At 42.7% G+C, this 25,496-nt stretch overlaps 1 protein-coding gene across 1 annotated transcript in view; it reads left to right on the top strand.

The window, feature by feature from the left end:
- The window catches only part of LOC126474317 (calphotin-like), an 81,005-nt gene that overhangs the window by 17,637 nt on the left and 37,872 nt on the right, over window positions 1–25,496 (top strand). The window contains exon 3 of the mRNA XM_050101783.1: window positions 23,333–23,496. Coding sequence (XP_049957740.1) covers window positions 23,333–23,496 — 164 coding nt within the window. The remainder of the gene's footprint in view (window positions 1–23,332; window positions 23,497–25,496) is intronic.

Below are 25,496 nucleotides of genomic sequence, written 5' to 3'. Positions count from 1 at the left end.
AGTGTTGGTTCCAATGCTCTTTCATCCAGCCTTACATTGGACAAACACTGCTGGTGTCAATGTCGGCCCATTGTGTGGACCCAGCCTTCCTCGAAATATGACATTGTGGGTCAAAGCAGATGGGTGGAATTGGATCGTGCTCTAATCCCAAATTGTTCTTTACTAAGACATCACACCATCACATCAGGAGCTGAGAATGTATGTCCGCCATAATGCTAACTGCAGAAGTGGGACTCCTTTTATAAGTGATGTGGCGCCGCTGCAGTGTCCGCTGTTGTTGCACCTCAGAGCACCTCTTTCTGCTGTCATGCCAAGGGCAGCAATGCAGCAGACCATCAAGGGAAGACGACGCAGCACACAGATCCTGTTGCTACAAAGATCGTCACAGTGCCAGTGCTGATGCTTGTCTTCCTGCAAACAATCCCATTTCCTTGCTCGAAGTACATAACATGGCTGCACAATCCTGCACTGCTGGTGAAAAATATGTCTATCTTCTCAAGCAGTAATCAAATGGAGCCATTGAGTTCCTGCATAGTCCTGAGTATCTCCCTCCTGAAGCAATCAATACTGTATTTGCATTATAGTCGTGGGGCATCGACAAATGCAATTAGCAACATTGCAGAATCCTAAATTTCAGTCTTGAAAGGCCAAGATCATGCAGCTGTCAAGTTCTGTTATGTAGCTGTCGACTTTTCTCCTACTCACAAACAAACAACATTCAAATGCTATTTCTGAATAAGTAACCCACTGCATAACTCTTCCTTATAGGCAGAATTTAGATTGCTTTTTACTTTTACCTACTTTGTGTGGTTGCTCTACAGTACTAATTATTTGCATATATAAGTGTGCAATGGACGTCATGCAAATCTGTCGTTTGCTGCCTGCCCCCTTTATATTGTTTCAGTTATGGTGTTTATTATAATATGTAAGAATGTGATTAACTGTCCCTCGTAGAGGTGGTAATACGAGGGCTATCCACAAAGTACATTACGTTTTCGTTTGTGTCCGTTAGGGGCGGGGCTAGCGCGGCCATCTTGGTGACATGGCATTCCGCCGCTCAGTCGGCATCCTGCCATGCTAGTGAGAGGTTCGTGCTGTACTCCGTTGAGTTACTGTGACAGTTTGAAATGTCAGCGTTAATTGAAAATGCCGCGAAGTGTGAAGTGCGTGCTGTAATAAGGTTTCTGACTGCAAAAAACTGTACACCGATAGAAATCTATCGGCAGCTTTGTGAAGTGTATGGGGACAACATAATCACTGAAGGTGGAGTTCGTCAATGGGTCATAAAATTTAAAAATGGCCGAACTAACGTTCACGATGAAGAGCGAAGTGGAAGACCCAGCATAGTGACTGCCGAACTTGTCGAAAAAGTCAATGCCGTGGTCAGTGAAAACCGTAATTTCACAATATCGGAACTCTCTATGAGTTTTCCACAAATTTCACTAAGTTTGTTGCCCGAAATCATTACTGAAAAGCTTGGTTACCACAAGTTTTGTGCAAGATGGATACCAAAAATCTTGACAGAGATTCACAAAAATCAGCGAATGGCTGCAGCGTTAACGTTTCTGGATGCTTACGAGAAAGATGGCGACTCATTACTCGATCGCATCATTACTGGTGACGAAAGATTGGTTAAGCATGTGAACTGCGAGACAAAATTGCAGTCAATGCAGTGGGGGCACACAAATTCCCCCCCTAAAACCCAAGAAATGCATGCAGACAATGTCGGCAAGGAAGGTGATGGTGACTGTCTTTTGGGACAGAAAAGGTGTGATTTTTGTGGATTTCCTGGAAAGAGGCACTACAATAAACTCTCAAAGGTATTGCCAAACTCTGCACAACCTCAGAAGAGCAATACAAAACAAGCGCAGGGGAAAGTCGGGCTCAAAGATCTTGCTGATTCACGACAACACGTGGGCCCACACGGCAAATGCCACTCGTGAAGTTCTCGAATCTTTTAAGTGGGAGTTATTTCCTCATCCGCCGTACAGTACCGACCTGGCACCGAACGACTTCCACTTATTCCCAGCAATGAAGAAGTGGTTGGCTATGCAGTGTTTTGATGACGACGCACAGCTTCAAGAAGAGGTAACCATGTGGTTGAAGGTGCAGGCGGCCGAATTTTACGACGAAGGAATTTCCAAGCTCGTCCATCACTACGATAAGTGCCTTAATTTAAATGGCAACTAAGTAGAAAAGTAGTATTTAAGTGTGGCTTTCATCTGTATATAATAAAAAAAATTTCCAATACTTTATATATTTTTATTTCCAAAACGTAATGTAGTTTGTGGATAGCCCTCGTATATACTTGTCTCTTGTACTATCTTTTCAAAGCCATTGAGAAGACTGCTGAACGCCAGACATGTTTGATGGCATTACAGACAAGGCAACAATGTGCAACAACCGGCACAACACTGACCTGCCTATAGGCATCATACCAATCTCCTGAGTCACACTTACACCATCAGACTATGTACCATAAGTATGTGAAGCAAGTTCCTCATAACAGCTCAGGTTAAATGTTCTCTGTCTCCTTATTGTGTTAACAATAGAAATATTTGGGGAGAACTGGCTGCTGCGCATGGTCGAACATGAACTGCGAGCCTTAAGTTACTTCGATATGATGCTGTCCATTTGAATTGCACGCTAAGTCCAAATCTTTAATGTTACATGTAATTGGCCTGTTTCTGCAAATTTATTCATTGGTAACAGCAATGGTGACTAGTTTTGACTACTATGAATGACCACTATGAATGTAAATCAAAAGCTGTCGAAGGACAAAAATTTACTTGTAACAGGTATCTGCCACAAAGGTCTTGTTACAGTTATCAGACTAGTAACAGACATTTAATGTGTTGAAAAACATTGAGACACTATGTAATAAAAAGGAAATACCACAGGCTTGTTTATGTGAATATCTAGATCTTTGACGCAGATTTGAGAGGATGGGAGTGTGTTACTGTTCAATTTGTTGGGTGAATGCACATTTCAAGCACTGTTCGCCGGCAGATACGATTTCTACATTGCAGTCTGAGTCATCATCTATGTTACACAGATTCTGAAATGATTGTGCTAATCTTGAAGTGGTCACAAAAGGAAGACTTGCGATATGAATGGGTGTATAATATTGAATACGTGATCTGTATGTAGAGTAACATAACTTTATTGAAAACAATGAATACAAGACATCCATACATGAACGGACCAAGTTGCAGCAGTCAGAGTGAGTCCACAAAGTCATTCTCGCTTGTCTGTGATGTGGTTGCTATGGTTGACAGCCACCACCACTGCAGAGCATGAGCCATGATATGAAGGAGTGACGCCGAAGTCATCAAGACGATGTGGCAATTTTTTGGCAGTTGGCATTGGGCATCGTGTGTGGCAGCTTTACCTGACCAGTCATGTCTTGGCTGGCCTGGAAGGGAGGCTCAGTTGGACTATTTCTCACAGGTATGAATCTCTTCTGACTAACCGTGTCTTGGCTGGGGTAGGAACCATGCATGGCTCGAACATTTCTCGTAGGTGGTGAGGGACAGATGTGCATGACCAGTCATGCTGTGGCTGGTGCTTTCATGAGATACGACTGCAGCATTTCTCGAAGTCGCAGTGAGTATTGTGCAAATTCTGAACAGGCAGTATATCTGTGGCTGACTTGTGAAAAGTCTGATGTGTCTGCACAGTACAGCAATAGTGCAACCGAAGAGACGGGGTGGGATGTCAGTGGTGAGGATGACAGCATGTGGAGGCCATGCATACCAAAGGCATTCTAATGCAACCAGAGTGATAGCATGTGTTGAGAGGATGGTGCAGTTGATATTAGTGGCTAATTTATTAACTAGTGTGAACTTCAATGTGCATGGCCTGTGCAGTTACTCTCCACAATTGGTTTGAGGTGGAGAGGAGGCAGAAATACTGGACATTGATCCATTTTGGGTCATGGTTGAAGTCAGTGTGTAGGTAGAGATGCAGTCATAGAGTTCAGCATTGTTACGTTGAACTTGTGTCAGGAAGAGGCGATGAAGTTGTTGGTGACAGCTGGAAGTGAATAGTGCAACTAACAGTGGACACATGTGTGTCTTGTTGTGTTCAGTTCCTCCAATGTGTCCTTAATGTGGTATTGCAGAGCACCATCAGCCTGTGTTAGGTGTCAGGTTATTGAATGTGAAACACCATGAATATAGCCATTGGTGTAAGTGATGTCATATGAAGATCAGCAGCATACAATGATTGAGCTTATGAATGGTGGGCTCCATGTGGTCCCCAAGATAAAGATGCAGTAAAAGATACATTAGTCCATGCACGGTTTGCATTAAATAGTTTAAAGGTTAATAAAGTTGAAGAAAGCCATGTTGCTGTTGCAAATGAAAAAGTTATTTCTAAGGAAGTAAACAAAGTAAATACAATGTGGTCTACGGAAAACAGAACCATTAAGAGTATAAATAGTAAATTGCATAAAAATAAAGTGATCGTTACTAAAGCCGATAAAGGGAATACTGTAATTGTAGGTAGCAAAGATGAATACATTAAGAAAACTAAAGATTTTTTTTGCTAATAATAATATTGTGAGAATTGAGAAAGATCTTACTGGTGAAGCACAGAAAAAACTTAATGATAGGTTAAAAAGATATAAAGACATTTTTACGCCGTTTGAGAAGCTGACTTTGCGAAACATGAACCCACAGACACCTACTTTAAGGGCCCAACTTAAGGTCCATAAAGAAGGGTGCCCTGTGAGACCAATTGTGAACATTATAGGGGGTCCCTTCAATAAAATTGCGCGAAAATGTTTAAACACATTAAAAATCACTTTCTATTCAGTAAACAATTTTCCGTGAAGAATAGCGAACAATTAATTGAGCAAGTTAGAAACATCCCCACTACAGCTAGTATGAAGCTGTTATCTCTGGATATTGTGAATTTATACACTAATATCCCGATAGATGAGACTATTGATATTGTGAAAAGTAATTTAATGTTGAGTAATTTGATTGACAATGAAATTGAGGAGTTTATAGACCTTTGGTCTCTTATGCTCAAATACAATTTATTCCGGTTCAACGACGAAATTTATGTGCAAAAAGACGGTCTCAGTATGGGAAACGCGATTTCTGGTTTTTTAGCTGACGTGTTCATCCATCACCTTGAAACCAGATGGTTTCATGAGAACATTGAGATGGCAAAGAAAATTGTCTTTTACGTTACGTACATTGATGATACATTATTGCTTGTGATTGGCGATGAAAATGATATTCACGAAATTGTATCCTCTTTTAACGCTTTACATGCTAAAATAAAGTTCACATATGAACTTGAAAGGAATGGGTTATTAGTTTTTTGGATCTATACATAAAGAATAGTGACGGAAGGCTTCATTTTGGCATATTTCGAAAAAAGACATATACTGACTGTACCATAAACTATCATTCAGCCCACCCTAATCGGCATAAAACGGCGTTTTTCAGATTTGCGTTTAATCGTGTTTTCTGTACCCCACTTTCTGAAGAGGATCGTAAAACTATGTTAGATATTATTTTTTCCGTAGCTAAATCTAATGATTATCCACTTCCGTTTGTTCAACAAATTTATGAAAAATTTGCCAATAAATACAGGGTGTTACAAAAAGGTACGGCCAAACTTTCAGGAAACATTCCTCACACACAAAGAAAGAAAATATTTTATGTGGACATGTGTCCGGAAACGCTTACTTTCCATGTTAGAGCTCATTTTATTACTTCTCCTCAAGTCACATTAATCATGGCATGGAAACACACAGCAACAGAACATACCAGCGTGACTTCAAACACTTTGTTACAGGAAATGTTCAAAATGTCCTCCGTTAGCGAGGATACATGCATCCACCCTCCATCGCATGGAATCCCTGATGCGCTGATGCAGCCCTGGAGAATGGCGTATTGTATCACAGCCGTCCACAATACGAGCACGAAGAGTCTCTACATTTGGTACCGGGGTTGCGTAGACAAGAGCTTTCAAATGCCCCCATAAATGAAAGTCAAGAGGGTTGAGGTCAGGAGAGCGTGGAGGCCATGGAATTGGTCCGCCTCTACCAATATATCGGTCACCGAATCTGTTGTTGAGAAGCGTACGAACACTCCGACTGAAATGTGCGGGAGCTCCATCGTGCATGAACCACATGTTGCGTCGTACTTGTAAAGGCACATGTTCTAGCAGCACAGGTAGAGTATCCCGCATGAAATCATGATAACGTGCTCCATTGAGAGTAGGTGGAAGAACATGGGGCCCAATCAAGACATCACCAACAATGCCTGCCCAAACGTTCACAGAAAATCTGTGTTGATGACGTGATTGCAGAAATGCGTGCGGATTCTCGTCAGTCCACACATGTTGATTGTGAAAATTTACAATTTGATCACGTTGGAATGAAGCCTCATCCGTAAAGAGAACATTTGCACTGAAATGAGGATTGACACATTGTTGGATGAACCATTCGCAGAAGTGTACCCGTGGAGGCCAATCAGCTGCTGACAGTGCCTGCACACGCTGTACATGGTACGGAAACAACTGGTTCTCCCGTAGCACTCTCCATACAGTGACGTGGTCAACGTTACCTTGTACAGCAGCAACTTCTCTGACGCTGACATTAGGGTTATCGTCAACTGCACGAAGAATTGCCTCGTCCATTGCAGGTGCCCTCGTCGATCTAGGTCTTCCCCAGTCGCGAGTCATAGTCTGAAATGATCCGTGCTCCCTAAGACGCCGATCAATTGCTTCGAACGTCTTCCTGTCGGGACACCTTCGTTCTGGAAATCTGTCTCGATACAAACGTACCGCGCCACGGCCATTGCCCCGTGCTAATCCATACATCAAATGGGCATCTGCCAACTCCGCATTTGTAAACATTGCACTGACTGCAAAACCACGTTCGTGATGAACACTAACCTGTTGATGCTACATACTGATGTGCATGATGCTAGTACTGTAGAGCAATGAGTCGCTTGTCAACACAAGCACCGAAGTAAACATTACCTTCCTTCAATTGGGCCAACTGGCGGTGAATCGAGGAAGTATAGTACATACTGACGAAACTAAAATGAGCTCTAACATGGAAATTAAGCGTTTCCAGACATATGTCCACATAACATCTTTTCTTTATTTGTGTGTGAGGAATGTTTCCTGGAAGTTTGGCCGTACCTTTTTGTAACACCCTGTATAAAGACATGGGAGCAAATGAAGTAATTATAGGGAAAAATGAAGCAATGAAATATATTTCTTTACCATACTATGGGGCGGTTAGTCTAAAAGCTGCAGCTATTTTTTTTTTTTTCAGCTAAGAAGAATTTGGGACAAATTTTAAATCATAGCGTAGATAAAGTAAAAATTTTATATCATTCAGGGGTTTACAAAATACTTTGTCCAAGCTGCAAAGCATGTTATGTAAGTCAGAATGGACGAAAAATTGAAACTAGATTTGCTGAACATGTCGCCATTGACAGAAAGGACGCGGCTGATAGGTCGAATTTTGCAGCCCACATTATAAATAGTGGACATGAACTTCCTCCATTTGAGACGCATGTGAGGTTATTACATAGAGCAGAAAAGGGAAATTATCTTGATTTGCTAGAGGATATGGAGATATTTCGTCATCATAGATCACCTAGCGTGTGCCTTCTCAATGAGCAGGTGAATGTGAGGGTGAGTTCATTTTTGGGAGCTCTTTGCCGCACATTTGCTTGATGGGAAGGGCAATGATAGGACAAGGAAAGACGAGAGAGGAGTAGATAAATAGATTAGTAATACGAATTATGTTATTGTGACTACGTTTGCATTGACGCCCTTTAATTTTGCTTTTACCACCTTGTCGGCTGCACCAACAGACACATCGTGATTTATAAAGGATGGGGCCCCTCCACGCCCACACCAACGTGGTGACCAAACCAAAAGTCCTACTGTCACCTCCGTATAACATGTTAGTTTTTGAATCAGGAGTCACAGGATGCGGGCTGTGATGTTATCCATGCGTCTGGGTGAGATTACTCATTAACATGGTCCATCAGGAGATAGAAAGTGGACGAAAGCGATCTGAGGGTAGCGGTTGTAAGGACAGAGGAAAAAAAGTGCCAAGGCAAGCGCCAAGGGAAAAAAACCTCTGCGACAGTAGGACGGGTAGTAAGGGCAGTAGCGGCTTGCTGTCTGCGACAGTGCATGCAAGGTGTGGTTATGTTAGTTCGAGGTATCGTGCATCGTTATTTTTGTCGTTGCTGGAGCTCGTTGCGGTACTTGCTGCAGTTGCTGCGTCCCTGCAACAGTTCAAGGTCGTTGTACATTAGTGGGCGATCGGTCATAGATCGGCTCACAGACGGTGTAGGGGGTGTGTGTGGTTGGTTTGCGTGCTGTGTACAGTACGGTTTCCCTGCGGTTGCCTGTTTTTCGGCTGGTCGAACATCTGGGGTTGCCAGTAATAGCTGAGTTGCAGGGGCTCGCCAGTACTGTCGTGTTAGCTTTCAATGGATCATAGATGTTTAGTTCCTAGCCAGTAGTGTCTTTGGTCTGTTATGCTATCATCTATGGTTGTGGTCGTAGTTACCCAGAGAAAGGATAAACGGGTTGCGCGAGTGTCTCGTGTTATTGTACAGTCGTGTGGAGAGTTTTTGGAATACCTGCAAGATAGTATCTAGCCGGTATTCCCGGTGAAGGTCCGTGATGCGTGTGTAGCACGGAGCGTTGCTTATGATTTTGAGTACTTTGTTCTGTATGAGCTGCAGACAGCGTAGGCGAGTTGGCGCAGCGTATCCCCAGACAGGGGCTGCGTACGTCATCAGGGGTCGAATAACTGTCATGTACATGAACCTAGACACCCTCCTGTTCAGCGTGCAACGCCTGTTAAGCATAGGGTAGAGTTGTTTGAGCCACGCGTTAGCTTTGTTGGTCACGTGTTGAATGTGGTCCCCCCAGAGTAGTTTCCTGTCTAGCCAGACACCGAGGTATTTGACCTTCTCGCGGAAACGTATTGGGCGTGTGTGTAGTGTTATTGGGTTGCCATGCTGATGTTTGCGCAGTTGCTTTGGTCTTCTAGTGAACAGAATGGCCTCGCACTTGTCGACGTTTAGTCTAACACGCCATTTCAATAGCCAAAGCTCCCCCGTTCTGAGTGCAGTCTGTAGTCGTGAATTAATGTTAGACGGCTTCCAATCTTGCACAAGGATGGCGGTGTCATCCGCATAGATTGCTACCGTCGTGTTGTGTGTAGCTGGGAGGATGTTAATGTAGAGGTTAAACAGTAAGGGCCCTATGATGCTTCCTTGGTGTACTCCTGCCTGTATACCATGTCGTGTCAATTGTTTGCCCTGCACGTCGGTGTTGAAACTCATGTCCGTGAGATATGAGTGTATGAGACGTACGAGCCCGTCGGGGAACCCTGAGTCGCTAAGTTTGCGTATTAGGCCGTTGTGCCATAGACGATTGAAAGCCTTTTCGATGTCCAGGAACACTGCCCCAGTCGCTTTGTTTGTGTTGTATCCGTGTGTTATGTGTTCAATGATGCAGAGGAGTTGTGTTGTTGGAGTGGTGCTTCCTGAAACCGAATTGCTCCGGTCTCAGGGTGTCGTTTGTGATACAGTGCCTGGTGAGTCGTTTTAATATTACCTTCTCAACGATCTTGCAGAGCGCGCTCAGCAGACTTATGGGTCGGTAATTTTGTGGGAGGGAGTGGTCTTTCCCCGGATTCCTGAACATCAGGACCTTGGCCGTCTTCCAAAAGGCGGGGAAGTGTTGGTGCTTGAGTATGGCATTCGTGATGTGTGTTAGGTAGTCTACAGCTTTGTCCGTGAACTCCTGAAGGACACGGTTTTGAATTCCATCGTGACCAGGGGCCTTCCTAGCGGTGGTATGCATGATGGCCCATTTGACTTCAGCTGTGCTAGCTTGTCGGATGATGTTGCGCGCTGGTTGGGCCAAAATGAGTGTGACCTCCTGGTCCGTAGCAAGTGTGAACGCCGGGTCTGAGGGATCCAGGTTCGGTGTGAATGACACTGCGAGTGTGAGGGCCATCAGTTCTGCTTTTTCTTCCGCAGAATATGCTGGTCCGTCGGGCCCTTGTAACGTGGGGGTGTACAGTTTCTCCCTGGTGAAGTGTCGGGCCAGCTGCCACACGCCAGGTCGCGTGGTGTCCAGCCCTTCGAGTTTCTGGTCCACTGTTGTGTCTTAAATGTTTGTATTTTTCCCGGATTATACCCTGGAGCCTGTTAATGTGCTGTTTGAAGTGGTGGCGCCTGGTACGCTGCCAATGTCTCCTGAGGCGGTTCCTCATTGAGATTAGGCCCAGGATGTCCTGGGGCAGGGCAGCACTGCGTTGTTATGGTGTGCGGATTGGTATGGTGTCGGCTATTGCGTCCTGGACGGCGTCGGTGAGGGTTTCAACTGCCTCATCAATTTGGGCTGTCTCGTTAATCGCGTGGGTGGGTGGGATGCGACTGTCAAGCGTTTCCTTGAACTGGGTCCAATTCGTGCTCCTGTAGTCTAACATCCTGCGTTGTTCCACGTGATGCAGTGTTTCTTCAATGTACAGTATAATGGGTTGGTGATTTGAGGGCAGATCGTTTTCAACGGCAACGTTGAGTGTCGTTGTTATGCCCTTGATGAGGGCCATGTCTAACACGTCTGGCCTGTGTCCCCTCCGGTAGGGAATGTACGTCGGTTCGGTCGGCGCTAGTGTGATGTAGTTTCGTCCTAGTGCGTGTTCGTATAGTTTCTTGCCATTGGAGTTTCGTATTCGTGAGTTCCAGTCCGGGTGTTTTGCGTTAAGATCTCCAGCGGCGATTACGCGCGGTGATATGTTGAATATTGTGCTGATGTCGGGTGTTTTGATGTTTTTAGGGCTGTTGTATACTGACACCAGTGTAGTGTAGGCTCTGTTGAACATGACCCTGACGGCGGTTGCCTCTAGTTTTTCAAGTTCAGGGAGCACTATGTTTGTGTGTTCTATGTCTTTGTGTATGATGATGGCTGTTCCGCCATGACCGGAGCCATCCGGTTGGTCGGTACGATAGACGCAGTAGCCGGTGAAGTTTAGTTGGTTGCGTGGTTTGAGCTTAGTTTCGCTCAGTAGTGCGATAAGGATACCCTTACGCTCCATGAGCGTGGCAAATTCCGCCCTTTTGTTGTTGATCCCGTCTGCATTCCAGAACAGGATCTGTGTCAGTGTCTGGTTGTGTGCGATGGGGGCCGGGTGTGGCGTGTTATCCATGTATGGGTGTAAACAGTGTGGTGAGCGCTGTTTGTATGGCGGCCCAGTACTGCCCAGGTTGAGCAGTTATGAGCCGTGTGACGAGGGTGGTGACGGCCACCGCGAACTTGTTAAAGATCTGAGCGGTCGTGTGATGGGGGAATATTGTTGCCAATAAACCCTCAAGAGTTGTGTTGGTGGTGTGTGTGTCGGCCTGTGGCTCGGTTGTGGTGTTGGCCGCCGCTGGTGCGGGTGTTGGTGTTATGTGTGGGCTGGCGCTTGTTTTGTTGTTATGTGGAACATTTTAACGTGCCTGTGTTTCAGATGTGCTGACACGTAGAGTAGTGTGTGTGCTGGTATCACTGGCTTGCTGACTGTGTGTCAGTGTTTTGTTGTTGTTGGGTACTTTGTTGTGGTGCACGTGTGTTCTCACTCCTGTTACCTCATGGTCGCCTACGCCTTCCCTGGGTTTTTGGTTCTGGGGGTCCTTGTGTAAGTGTGTCTTTCTCTGTGTCGTGTGTAGGTTCGCAGGCAGTGGCTTCAGTGCGTGGGGTTGTGTTGTTTTTGGGGACTGGTGTTGGTACCGGTGTGGCTGTAATGTTGCATGTTGGCTGAGACGACTGTGTTGTTGTCACAGCGATTGTGTTAGGTGCATGTGCTGGGCGCAGAGGTTCCGCAGCCTGCTCTGCTCCTCCAGGGCGTGTAGCCATGGTGAATGATACACCATTCCTAACAGGGTTTGCTGCGGGCCTTGGACGTGTTATGATGTTGGGTGGCTTCGACTTTTGATTTTTGCGCCTCTGCGCCTCTTTGTACACATTGCAGCCCCTGTAGTTGGTCGCATGGCCTTGGCCACAGTTGGCACAACGGCGTATGTTTTCTTGGATTAGTGTGCAGGCGTTGGATGTGTGTTTGCCAGCGCATCCGCGGCAACGGGGTGCCAGGCCACAGCGGAGGGCCGAATGCCCGAACTGCTGGCAGTTGTTACATTGTTGGGGGACTTGTGGTGGTTCGTATATCTCTACCCTTATGTCCATCCGCAGAAGACTTTTTATCTGCAGAAGGCCACGGGAGGTGGCCGTGTCGGCCATCTCGACCAGGTAGTGTGGTAGACGATGGTGGGAGCGGAAGCCTGTCATCCTGGAAGCACTTTTACAGTCGAATCCTAGGAAGTTGAGCGCCGCTTGTACTGTAGTGTTCGTTCTTCAGCAGTCCTGTATGTATAATGTTCGATCCCCTTTTCTTTGAGGAAGATAAGGAGATCTTTATATTCGTTGTTAGTTGACACATACAGTGAGGCCCTATCCCCAGAGTACTTCGTGTGTAGCGTGCAAGGTTTGTGCCTTTCCGCGAATGTTGTGTTGAGGACACTAAGGTCCCCGTAGTTTTGTATTACGACTGGGGGAAAACCAGTCTTCTGATGTGCGGGCGTAGCTGAAGTTGGTGTTACTGTGGTGTTGCTGACTGCAGGTCAGGTCGTGTTTGTTGTTGTGTTAGTGTTCCTAACTGGAGGTGTGGGTTTCGGTGTAGGCAGCAGCGACTTTCGGCTACCTTGCGAGTGTGGTTGCTTGTTTGTTTGCATGCTGTTTCTCGGTTTGCGTCGTGAGCCCTCCACCTGCCAACACCGTTTTACGTTTTGGCATTATGATTAACTTTTACACTTCGATAATATGATAAATAATTTAAAAAAATTATTTTTAAAGTTTTTAAAATTTTTTGTATGGTGCGCTTCTCACCTGTGTTTGTTCCCTTTTACTAATTTGTACAATCGCTTTTTGGCATATATAACTGTACTTTGTCAATATAACCATTTTTTGTAAATATTGCAGTATTTTATCATTATATTTTACCTCACTTTGTATATCATTTCTTCTTTTCATTTTTATTTTAGCTGTATCTTTTCGTATAGAGGGCGGGTTTGCTTTGCAGCGTCCCCTTATGTTTTCTCGTTGTCATAGTCAATTCTCGATGTATCACTGTATGTTTGACATCTGCTTAAGCCAGTGTTACTACTATGGGCACATATTCGTTGAAAGGTAAATTTGTATATGCATTTTAAATGGTTTAATGTGTCTGTATACATTTAATTGGTTTTACGTTGCTTTATTGACATTTATTCATTCGGTCACTGTTATTAATTAATTTTATTCTTGTATTTGCAGCACCATGATGGCTGTTAATGAGTTGAAATTGGTTTGCAAAAGTAAATAAAGAAAACATGATTTTGCGACTGGTTACTGCTTACTTGGTAATTTTAATGATTCAGCTGTTTTCTGCTGAGTCATGCAGAAGTGATGTGGTGACAGCGTGCTGTCCAGCCACAGAGACGTGTCCAGAGATGCCAACAGCAGAGGAGCAAGGTGGCCAGGAGAAACATGTTGTACTGTCATGTGTGTTTTGATGCATCCCCATGATCAGTGACAGCACAGATGCTGAGTGGACCGGAGAATGGGCATGGTCAGACATCTGGTAGTCATTAACAGTCGCAGGGACTGGGGTTACGTGTACACTGTCACACTTGTCATCATGATGGTTGTGTGTCTAGACAGTGAGCTACTCACATGCTATCGTGAGAGCTGTGAGTGTGTCATTATTATGTTGTGGGAGCAACACAATCTCTGTACAGAGTGTGTCAAATGCCACACAGCAGCTGGCCTAGTGTTGCTGAATCACTAAGAACTCATCAGCTGAGGAGGCACACTGCTTAAGTGTGTAGACAGATGTACTATTCTCTTCCTGCTGTTTGTCTTCAATAGTCAATGTAGCAGGTGGGGGCCAGTGCGAAAGGTCTTCGGATACAACGGCCCATGCCAAAGTACAGTGACGTGATGTGATGTGATGTACGAACAAGGAGAGAAGTAATTCAGCTTAATGCAGCTGCAATGCTGTAGGTTCATCTGTTGTCAATGAGCAATCAAGCAGCAGCAAGTTGTCTGCCAGGAAATGGTTCATTAGAGGATGGGGTGGAAGCCTCACAGAATACTCATCAGTACCTGAGTTAATGAAAAGATCACATTCATGTGCACAATCAGAGATGTGAAATCTGGCAGCAGTCATTGTCAGTAGAGTGAGACAAGATTCACTGCTGTGTAGAACATTGAGGCAACCAGAATAGTCCTCTCAGATAGATAAATTCACTGCAAGCACTATTGGGTGGGCACAAGTTGGGTGACAATCGTACACGGATGTGCCAGTACATGGAACATGGTTGCACAGCGCAAAGTCATTTCTTCTGACTGGCTGCAGGTCACTGCACTGAGCTACAGTAGGGACATACATTATATGATGCTGACAGAAGTGGCTCTGCCTGGGTGCAGTGGACTTGGCTGCAAGAGAGAGCTGTGCAATCATGGCACAGTTGACAGTATTCTGCATTAGTGGGGGCATAGTGTGCTTGGCGGTGTTCTGCTCAGGCCTGGGTGCGAGACAAATGGCAATGTTCTGTGCAGGCATGGGTGTGGAGCAGGTCACAGGGATATGGGGTTGTTGACATGTGAAGATCATCGCTCCAGCCAGGCACAATGACATCAGAATCGGAAGTGATCGGGAGAAGTTGGCTGGACTTGGCCACTGTGAGGAAGGAAGGACTCTGAGACTGTTGCAGTGGCACATGGTGGCAAGCTTTTCCATCAACAATGTGAATAACGCGTCGGTAGGTCATGGAATATTCATGAAGTGAGAGTTCATTTATGACACCTCTAGCTAGAAATAAATTGACCACAATTGCAGGCCTGGTTTTGAGGTTAGTCTGGACAAACCTGGATATGTTCCATGGTTGTTTTCAGAAATAGGGCAACCAGAAGCAGCAAGGGCAGTTTGTGCATGATGCAAAATGTTTGCTGTCCATGGCAAATGAAAGCAAATCCGTGCACCCAGAATGTTGCAGTCCAGCCAGTGCATAGGATTTCAGCATCATAAGTCAAATCAGAGTTGAAACACTTCACTTACACAGTTTATGTCTAAAGATGGTGGAAGAGATAGTTGAAAGCACTGTCTTGTCCAGAGGAGAAACCATTGGCATGATGTGCGAATTTTGGCGGTCAGTGGTTCACGCTGGTTGCATTGTCATAACAGTATGAATGTGAATTTTATTTGTATGGGGTCGTCACAAATTGTTGGGACCAGTGTAGAAGATCAAATAAATGATCTGTATGTAGAGTAATACCACTTTACAGAAGGCAATTTTCATGAGACATCTGCATATGAGCAGAGATCAGTGCTGACTAAAGAGAGATGATTAAAGAGTCAGAGAGAGAGAGAGAGAGAGAGAGAGAGAGAGAGAGAGAGAGAGAGAGAGAGAGAGAGAGAGAGAGAGAGAGGGAGAGGGAGAGGGAGAGGGGGGGAAGGGGGGGTCCACAAAGTCTCTCTCACTTGTCAGTGATGTTGTTGTGGTCGATAGCCACATCAAATGTGAGTACTGACTATGTACAAATAATATTTTAGTTTTCCTTTTTTGTGCGACTTCTTTTTCTATACTGTAATGAGCATTTTTATGTAAAATGTGACAAATGAACACCGTATGATAAGATATTTTTTTGGGCTTGTCTATTATAAAGATAAAATTTGTTACAAAGTGTCAATAGAAAAATTATGGACAAACATGTATTGCAAATTAAATTTTGTTGTTGTTCATACCACTTCCATTTTGACTTGTTGCGGAAACCATTTTACAACACTGCCACAGCATATTGTATTAAAACAGAGACACAGCAATACAAACAAGAGGAGTAGAAAACAAAAAATAATTAGCTCTATCTCTTTTTTGCTATAACAAAAAATTAGTGACAATCAACTGTAACACGTCACAAACAACTGATACTTCTTTCACAACTGATAGACTGCTTTGTAGGCCACAAGAAGTTCACAGTCGTAGGCTGATGACTTGTTTTGGGAGGAAGTCAGTTTCAGCAAAAAATATTTCAGTGGTTGTTGGATACCTGCTACCTCTTGTCGGAATACTGAACGGATCGTAGGGTCACTTGTGTCTGCTGTTATTATTAACTGTGTACAGGGAAGTGGGTGTGCCAGGGTTGTTGACCAGATGAGATTGTCTTGTAGCTCGTCGAAGGCTGTCTGCATGTCAGTAGTCCATGTTAGTTTTCAGTTGCCATTATTTATTTATTTTTTTCCTTTTGCAGCTTCTGTGAATTGTGCCTGAATGGTAGCTGCTTGTGGTAGTTGGTGCCTATAGAAATTAATCATCCCTAGGAAATGGCATAGTTCCTGCAATTCTTGTGGTGATGGTAGTTGATGGGTGAGTTCTGTTAGTAGTGGTGTAGGGTGGATGCCCACAGTGTTAAGTATGTGATAGAGAAAACTAACCTCAGGTTATGAATGGTAGGCTCCATGTGGTTCCTAAGTCGTGCAGTGACCATAAACCATAAAATTACCAGATATGCAGCAACCAGTCGCAAAATAGTGTTTTATTTATTCACATTTGCAAATCGATTTCAGCTGATTAACAGCCATCATCGGTGCTTTCAACAGCTATGTCATATTGGCATATTGGTTGCCAATATATCATATGTAATATTGACATATTGGTTGAAAACACCGATGATAGCTGTTAATCAGTTGAAATCGATTTGCAAAAGTGAATAAATAAAACATGATTTTGCAACTGGTTCCTGTAATTTAACCTCAGGTTGACGCAGTTGGCTTTTTTCGTCATTGATAATGACACCATTTGCCAAAAGGATATTGTAAACTTGTTTATAATGAGCATCATGAGTGTAATTATCCTGAGGGAAATTTAGGACTTTGTCAGGCTGAGCATAGCAGAAGCATAGTCCACAAACCACTGTCAGGATTGGACTGAGTTTCTGAGGCCACATGGCATAGAAAGGTACTCAAACAGGCCAAACAGTGCCATGATTGCTACCATTTACATATCTTCTGTGTTCACCAGTGTTTAGTGATAAGCTTGTTTACAGTCCAGGAACCTGAAGACAGAGTCATTCTTTAGATAGTAACTAAGTGCTGTATTTTAGGTATGGGTAACTGCCAGTAATAGTACATGGATTAAGAGTTCTGTAGTCACTGCATAAACATAAGGTGCTATATCTCTTTGTCACTATTGTAATGGGTGAAGCCAACAAACTATCTGGGTGTCTGACTATTCCTGCTTTCAGAAGTTCATTGACTTCTGCTTTGGCCATGTGAAGTTTATCTGGTGTGAGCCAGCACGGTTTGTGTTGGACAGGGGCAGCTAGTGTGGTGAGGATCCTGTGTACCATTCTGTTTGTGATGGCTTACTGGTGAATAACACTCACAAAAAAATTACGGGTTGCTGTGAGGTTAGGGAGCACTAGAGCATGGAGTACATTAGTAACCTTGTGGGTACATGGAGGCTGTGTAGGCGGCAACTGTTACTGTGAGCTAGTCATAAGCTACTGGAAGAGTTGAGCACCTGTGTGCTGGAATCGTCATTGATGGGTGAGGTTGGTTGAAGATTTTGTAGGTGGTGTCATGCTGTGGTGAGCTCTCCAGATATTTTTCATATTGTGAGTCATATTATTTCGTTTGCCCCGTTGAATGTGTGGAGACTCCAGTCAGGTCTCGAAGTAAAGAAACTGGTTTTGTTGCATTTTTAGAGGGCAATGATGCAATCAAGTAGATGATGGTAATGGTCATCAGTTGTGATGCACTTTTGTTTGTCAGATGTAGAAGCTGTAGTGGAGAAATGCTTTGTTTTCAGGGAGGTGTGGTTGATGATGCAGGCAATCATACCCTCTATGTCACATTAGGCGAGTGTACCATTGAAAAGATTGAGAAGGAGCAAGGAGTGGTTGAGGAAATTGGTACCAAGCAATGGTTTGTCAACATTTGCAATCAATAAATCCCATGTGATCACCATTTATAGACCATATTCATACCCAGATTCATACATGTGATCACAGAATCAATTGCTGCACAAAGCTGTGAGGTTGTTTGGTTGCAGGCAATGGAAGGTGAAATCAGAGGTACCACACTGATTTCAGAGTCAAAATCAAGAAAATAGTATTGTTGTCCAAGTTGATCCAAGATACAGTTTCTGCCATTGTCATGTGTTGGTGAAGTGTGTGATAATCCCATGGTACTTGAGATGAGGTGACTTGCATAGCAATCATGGCTCAGTGTGCCTATTGTGAGCCATTGGCTCAATTAGTCATTGGCTTTGTCCTTTCCCAGTGTAAAATACATCAGTCTTTTCATTCATACATGTTCATACCAAAATACATTTATCTACAAGTAGATTCTGCTAGCAATTTTTGCACAAGATACTGATTATACTGATACTGATTATCGAAGTCTCTTTGCATTTCTGAATGAGTTTCTAATGATGTCACCTTCCCATCCACCACTGCGTCATATGCAAACAGCCTCACAAGGCTACAACACTTTCTCTATCAACTCATTTGTGTATATCATGAACAGAAGCAAACCCATTAAACTACCTTCAGTTCTGACAATACCCCCCTCAGTTAAGACAAACATACTGAGTTCTGTTTACTAGAAAATCTTCAATCTAATTTCACCTCTGTTCAACTATTTGGGATGCACATATTTTATTTATCGTATGGCAGTGCAGAACTGTGTAGGAAGAGAAGAAACTCAGCATTAACCTGACCTTTACTATCTACTGCCTTCCAGATCTCATGAAAGAACAAAGCAAAGTGGGCTTCGTACAATCAGTGCTTGCACAAGCTATGTTGATTCCTACAAAGGAGTCATTCAGTTTCCACAAAAATCATAATATGTGGGCACAACATATTTTCCTAACAACTTCATAATGGACTCAATCATTCCTTGGGTACATAGTATGCACTTTGTGATGCTGCCAGTTCTCTGAACTATAATCACTATATTGGACTTCGCCTTTCTATGTTATGTACCAAGCAGCAGCTATACTAGTTCCATTTGGCTGTGTGTTTGTGTGTGTTTTCTGTTCATGATTTACATTTTTGTAACTGTCAAGTGCAAGCTTTTCTAACTGCAGCTGTGCAAAGAAGTACACTGTTTCATTTGTGAATTGACTGAGCTTCTCGTAAGAAGCGACTTACTGTGAATTTCCTCTGTGCTCTTTAGTTTACACTCCAGAATTTTGTGCATGTTTGTGTATTTATGAGGCGCAGCTCCACGTTTTAATAACTGCCTAGAGTATATTTCTGCCACCTTTAGTGCATATAGCAACCATGATTGATGTGTTCAGATGCGATCTGAGTTGGTGAACTTTCCCTCACAGCTATGGGCAGTGCTGGCCTTCAGTCACGCAGCTTGAAGCTGTTGCCAGTGGACATGGGGATCTGAGGGACATCCAGCACATCCTATATGTCCCCCAATCAGTCCACTACTTATGCTGCCCCGGGTACTGCCACTACTGAGGTTGACCCCTCTACTGTGTTTGGGTGGAAGGCCATTCTGAGGGCCTCCTCATTTTGTCTAATGAACAGGTTTCAGATGCTGAATGTATCTGATAAGCATTATGAACCAGATGCAGTCACTTTTCCTGTTTCAGGGAAAGCTTTTCAGCCTGCAAGCTCTGGGCACTCACAGAGAATGAGTTTACTGGTCGTTTGGAGCTCCAACATTAGGTGCATAATGAAGCCACCTAAAGATATGGCTGCTAAGGAGGGGAAGGAATCCAGTATGCACTTTGTGGACATACCAGGAAGAGTCATTCCAGATGTGGATGCCATGAAGAGCACAGGCTACAGCCAAATGCAGGTACTGCCTCATATCAGTACTAACAGCGTGCGTCGCTTTGGACTGGAAGAGATTGTCTCTGGTTTCCTCTGGACACTAAAATATGTTATGGCCAATCTACATAGGACAAAATTGTCACCATAATAAAATAAGATAAATCAGAGCTTGCACAGAAAAATTGAAGTGTTTGTTTTTCCTATGTACTATTTGAGGGTGGAACAGTACAGAAATAGCATGAAGGCAGTTCAGTGAATCTTCTCTGAGGCACCTGATTGTGAATTGCAAAGTAATCATTTAGATGTAGATACTGTACTAATTGCATCCTGGTCATAACATGACATGTCTCTTCCAAATGTCTTCCACTTATTTTGGAGGTTTCAGGGGTACACTGGTCAAAAGATTTTCAAATGACAGTGAGCTTCAAGAGAGTGATGAACTGTTCAGGGAGTACACCACATTTCTGTGAGACTAGAATTTGAAAAAGGCTGTACTCAGGCTCATAAAATTTTTAGATAAAAACTTTGTGAGAAAATAACTGAAGGTGTGGTTACATAGACATCAAGTTAATTAGTTTAAAGATGAGCCTCACAAATTAAATAAGGAAAAGACTTACAGCATGTCTCAGTAAGAAAGAGAGAGAGAGGGTTGGTATAAATGACAGGCTTGATTTACCCAGTCATTCATTTACACACTGTATGCCATGAATCCCATCATGCCTTCTGGAATTAAGAATCAGAAGCAACTGCTGAAGACCACTTCCGTAAAATGTACAAATAACAAATTATGACTAATGCAAAATCCACCCATGCCAAAAATTATTGGAATTACTGCTACATTACTTTTTACAGAGTCCTTTTCAATGTTTATGTAAAATAAAGTGCCATACAGATAATACTGAAAGGAACTTCAAGCTTGTGACACATTTTTAGGCAAACCAATATTTACTTAGCTATCATTAAAATTTTGTATCTCTCAAAGAACAAGTCAGAACATGAAATTGACTAATTCATATGTGAATTTCACTATAAATACTTCACGTCATGATAAATATTTCATGTCGCTATAAATATTTCATGCAGCTGCTTCATCTAAGCACATTGTTCATAAAATGCACACAAATTTCAGATGTGAACCAAGTGAAAGAGGGTCGTAACTTTGGAAAAACTATACTTTCTACAAGCTTGGCACTACCTGCCTGTTCTCACTGAGTGAGTATGGCATACTTTTCCATGTACATAACCACTGTGTGGTTTCAACAAGAACTGGTAAGAATCATGCATTGTTGCTTATTCCAACATATGCTCAAGGATAAATCTGTTCCAGCCATAGGCATTTCATGAAGGTTGTTCCTCTACATGATTACTCTGCAATTCACATTTAAGTGCTTGGCAGAGGGTTCATCGAACCACAATCATACTATCTCTCTACCATTCCACACCCGAACAGCGTGCGGGAAAAATGAACACCTAAACCTTTCTGTTCGAGCGCTGATTTCTCTTATTTTATTTTGATGATCATTCCTACCTATGTAGGTTGGGCTCAAAAAAATATTTTCGCATTCGGAAGAGAAAGTTGGTGACTGAAATTTTGTGAATAGATCTCGCCGCGTCGAAAAACGTCTTTGCTTTAATGACTTCCATCCCAACTCGCGTATCGTATCTGCCACACTCTCTCCCCTATTACGTGATAATACAAAACGATCTGCCCTTTTTTTGCACCCTTTCGCTGTCCTCCGTCAATCCCACCTGGTAAGGATCCCACACCGCGCAGCAATATTCTAACAGAGAACAAACGAGTGTAGTGTAAGCTGTCTCTTTAGTGGACTTCTTGCATCTTCTAAGTGTCCTGCCAATGAAATGCAACCTTTGGCTCGCCTTCCCCACAATATTATCTATGTGGTCTTTCCAACTGAAGTTGTTCATAATTTTAACACCCAGGTACTTAGTTGAATTGACAGCCTTGAGAATTGTACTATTTATCGAGTAATCAAATTCCAACGGATTTCTTTTGGAACTCATGTGGATCACCTCACACTTTTCGTTATTTAGCGTCAACTGCCATCTGCCACACCATACAGCAATCTTTTCTAAATCGCTTTGCAACTGATACTGATCTTCAGATGACCTTACTAGATGGTAAATTACAGCATCATCTGCGAATAACCTAAGAGAGCTGCTCAGATTGTCACCGAGGTCATTTATTTAGATCAGGAACAGCAGAGGTCCCAGGACACTTCCCTGGGGAACACCTAAACTGTATATTTTGACAATAACTGTCACAGTAAAGACAAAAAGAACTGTAAGAGGTATTTTTGTCTGCAAATTATCTGCACATTCTGCAGGCAATGTTTCTATGAGGGTAATTCCAAAAGTAAGGCCTCCTATTTCTTTACATAGACCTGTTTATTTCTCCAATGGTTTGCATCAGTTTACAACTTGAACATTTAGCTATTTTTCAACATAATCACCATTTCTGTCGATGCACTTTTGTAGATATTGTGGCAGTTTTTGTATGCCCATGTCATACCAGCTTGCCGTCATGCTGTTCAGAAAGTTATGAACCTCTTCTATCACCTTGTCATTGGAGCTGAATTGCTTTCTGTCCAAATGTTCTTCTAACCTAGGAAACAGGTGATAGTCGCTGGGTGCCAAGTCAGGACTATAGGGTGGATGGGTGATTATGTTCCACAGAAACTGTTGCAACAGAGCAACAGTTTGCTGAGCGATGTGTGGGTGAGCATTCTCATGGAGAATGTGTATGCCCTTGCTCAACATTCCTCTTCTCCCATTCTGAATTGCCCGTTTGAGTTTTTTCAGAGTCTCACAGTACCTGTCAGCATTAATTGTGGTCACAGCAATTCAGATATAACAACAAAGTGAAAGAAGAGGTTCATAACTTTCTGAACAGCACGGCAGTGAGCTTGTATGACATGGGCATACAAAAACTGCCACAGCGTCTACAAAAATGCACCAACAGAAATGGTGATTATGTCGAGAAATAGCTAAACCTTCAAGCTGTAAACTAATGTTAACCATTGTAGAAATAAACAGGTCTATGTGCTTATAAAATAATAGGAGACCTTACTTTTGGGATTAGCCTCAAAAATGCATCAAACTGTCACCCTGCATATATGTATGTATATTAGAAGAAAAACAGCTACAGTGAAGAAAGTGACTGCCGCCCCTCCTTTACTACTCAACTGCTGTTTTTTGTCTGAGACTTCAAACAAAGCATTTATGTAGCTTTACACAGATCACTTCCAAACTTTCTGTATGCTGCAAAATTAAGATTGGTTTAATGCAAACATCCTACATCTTGCATCCTAGAGTCCAAATATTCTGATAAATTATGGTTATTAAGGTTGTCCTTTACTTTTTTTAATATCTGGAGATTTTTATCTTCCTTTCTGATGTCAATTTCTTATCCCATGTTTTCTTTTGTTCCCAGTAATGAGAAACTGGTAATCCAGTTAGACACGACTAACAAGGTACCACTGCTTAACATGGCAGCTCTTGGACCATCCTACTTCAGCCTGTCACCTGAAGAGGGCATCCGGGATTGTGAATACTTCTTCCCACCAAAGGAAGAAACATTTGAGGAAGAAGAAGAGGGTGAGGAGGAGGAGGAAGGAGAAAGGGAGGAAGAAGAGGAAGATGAAGAGGCATTCCTGGCAGCTGAGGAGGCTAAACTGAGAGGAGAAGAACCAATTCCAGAAGAAGGTGAAGAAGAAGCCAAGGAAGGAGAAGAGGAAGGTATATTATTATTGCTGTTGTTATTAATTACAACAAAGTTTTCATGTTTCTATGGCAACATTTCAGTTAGTGCATTTATAATATACATACTCAATTACTCATGACCAAAATTCGGTTAATTTATTACTACACATGGTCTTTAGTCTGCTTTGCAGTGTGTCAGGGGAGGACTTTAAGACCTCCCTTAGTAGCCTGAGGCAGTCCATGTTCACGTTACATATAAACAAATGTGCGCCCACAGATTTTTTTCAATCTGGCCTCTGGATTTGGTCACCTTCCTCCATTTTCAGTTTGCTTCTAATATCAGCCCATGTCCTGCATCCCTTTGCACAAGAAAATGAGCTGTGCATATTTTGGGGTCAGCAGGAAATGGAGAAATGGTGCCCCCAATCCCTGCATTTGCATGAAAATGAAACATCACACAAAAATCTTACTTATTTACTTTATCTCAATAGATTGATCAGAAGTAGCTGATTACCAAAAACTTGATCACTTGCAATTTAATTATTACTATTAAACAATGGAAAGACCAGGATGGAATAACAATAGTATTAGAAAAAGGAGGATTGCTACTCACCACAAAGGAAATATGTAGAAGTGCACACAGGCTGAGTGAGAAGACTGCTAAGCATTTAAGATTTCAAACAAAAAGGCTTTTTTATCAGAAAAATAAAACACACACATTCACAAAAGCACAACTGACCCACACGTGACCACTGTCCCCAGCCACTGTGGCCAGCTGTTGGACCACAGCAGCTGCAGACAGTGGCCATGAGTGTGTCAGTTGTGCTTTTGTGTGTATGTGTGTGTGTGTGTGTGTGTGTGTGTGTGTGTGTGTGTGTGTGTGTGTGTGTGTGTGTGTGTGTGTTTGTTTTCTGCTTCTGAAGGAGGACTTTTTCATCTGAAACCTTAAATGCTTAGCAGTCTTTTCCTGGTGCCCTTCTGCAACTTAATGCCTCTCTGTGTGGTGAGTAGCTATCTATCCTTTTCATAATATTGCAATTGTTAATATTGCTGTATTAGCATTAATAATGAAAGTTATAAATCTATTGTGTGCAATGTTTTTGAGGCAAATTTAATGAGAAAATCACATTTTCTTTCAAAAATCCTGGTGCTTCACCATGGACCTGAACTCCCCATCCAGGGAGAGCTTCACAGACAACTACTGCATACTATTTTTTCCATAATAAATTAAATTACTCAAATAAGGTATAAAAATCTCCACTGCTAAGAAAAGGCAGCTACATAATGAACTAAGATATAATAAAAGTACTGACTCTGTTGAATATGTTACACAATGCAAAATAACCTCTAGGAAAGTCGTCAAGGGAGCAAAGCAAATGGAAAATACTAGTTTAATGCTAAGACATGAGAATAAACAAAAGGCAATGTGGTCAGTTGTGAAATCTGCATAAGTTATTAAATCATCTAGTCATGAAATTTGTAAAATCAAACTTGAAAATAAGGTTATTGTGAATTCAGCTCAGATTTCACAATGCTTCAATTAATTATTCATTAATGCAGCAAAATCAGATGTCAGTGTTGCAGATTATGACAACAAAGCAGGTCTCTTCAGACTTGATTAAATGTTGGAATGCTTCACAAAATTTAAAGCGGGGTCAGAAATGGAAGTAGATAACATTATATTAACACTGAAAAAATGTTGGGATGGGATACCCACAAAAGTTCTCAGATTTGTGCATAAAATCATAGGGCGCACACTATCTTTAATAATAAAGGGCACCCACTATCTTTAATAATAAACCAGTCTTTTTGAACATGGATGTTTGCCAGCACTGCTTAAGTATGCAGAAGTAAAACTGTTGTTCAAAAATGGGTCAAGAGAGGACATGGGAAAT

Source organism: Schistocerca serialis, chromosome 4, assembly GCF_023864345.2.
Source record: "Schistocerca serialis cubense isolate TAMUIC-IGC-003099 chromosome 4, iqSchSeri2.2, whole genome shotgun sequence".
NCBI classification, from domain to species: domain Eukaryota; kingdom Metazoa; phylum Arthropoda; class Insecta; order Orthoptera; family Acrididae; genus Schistocerca; species Schistocerca serialis.
Note: the sequence above shows the minus strand (reverse complement) of the source record. Positions and strands in the feature narration are given on the sequence as shown.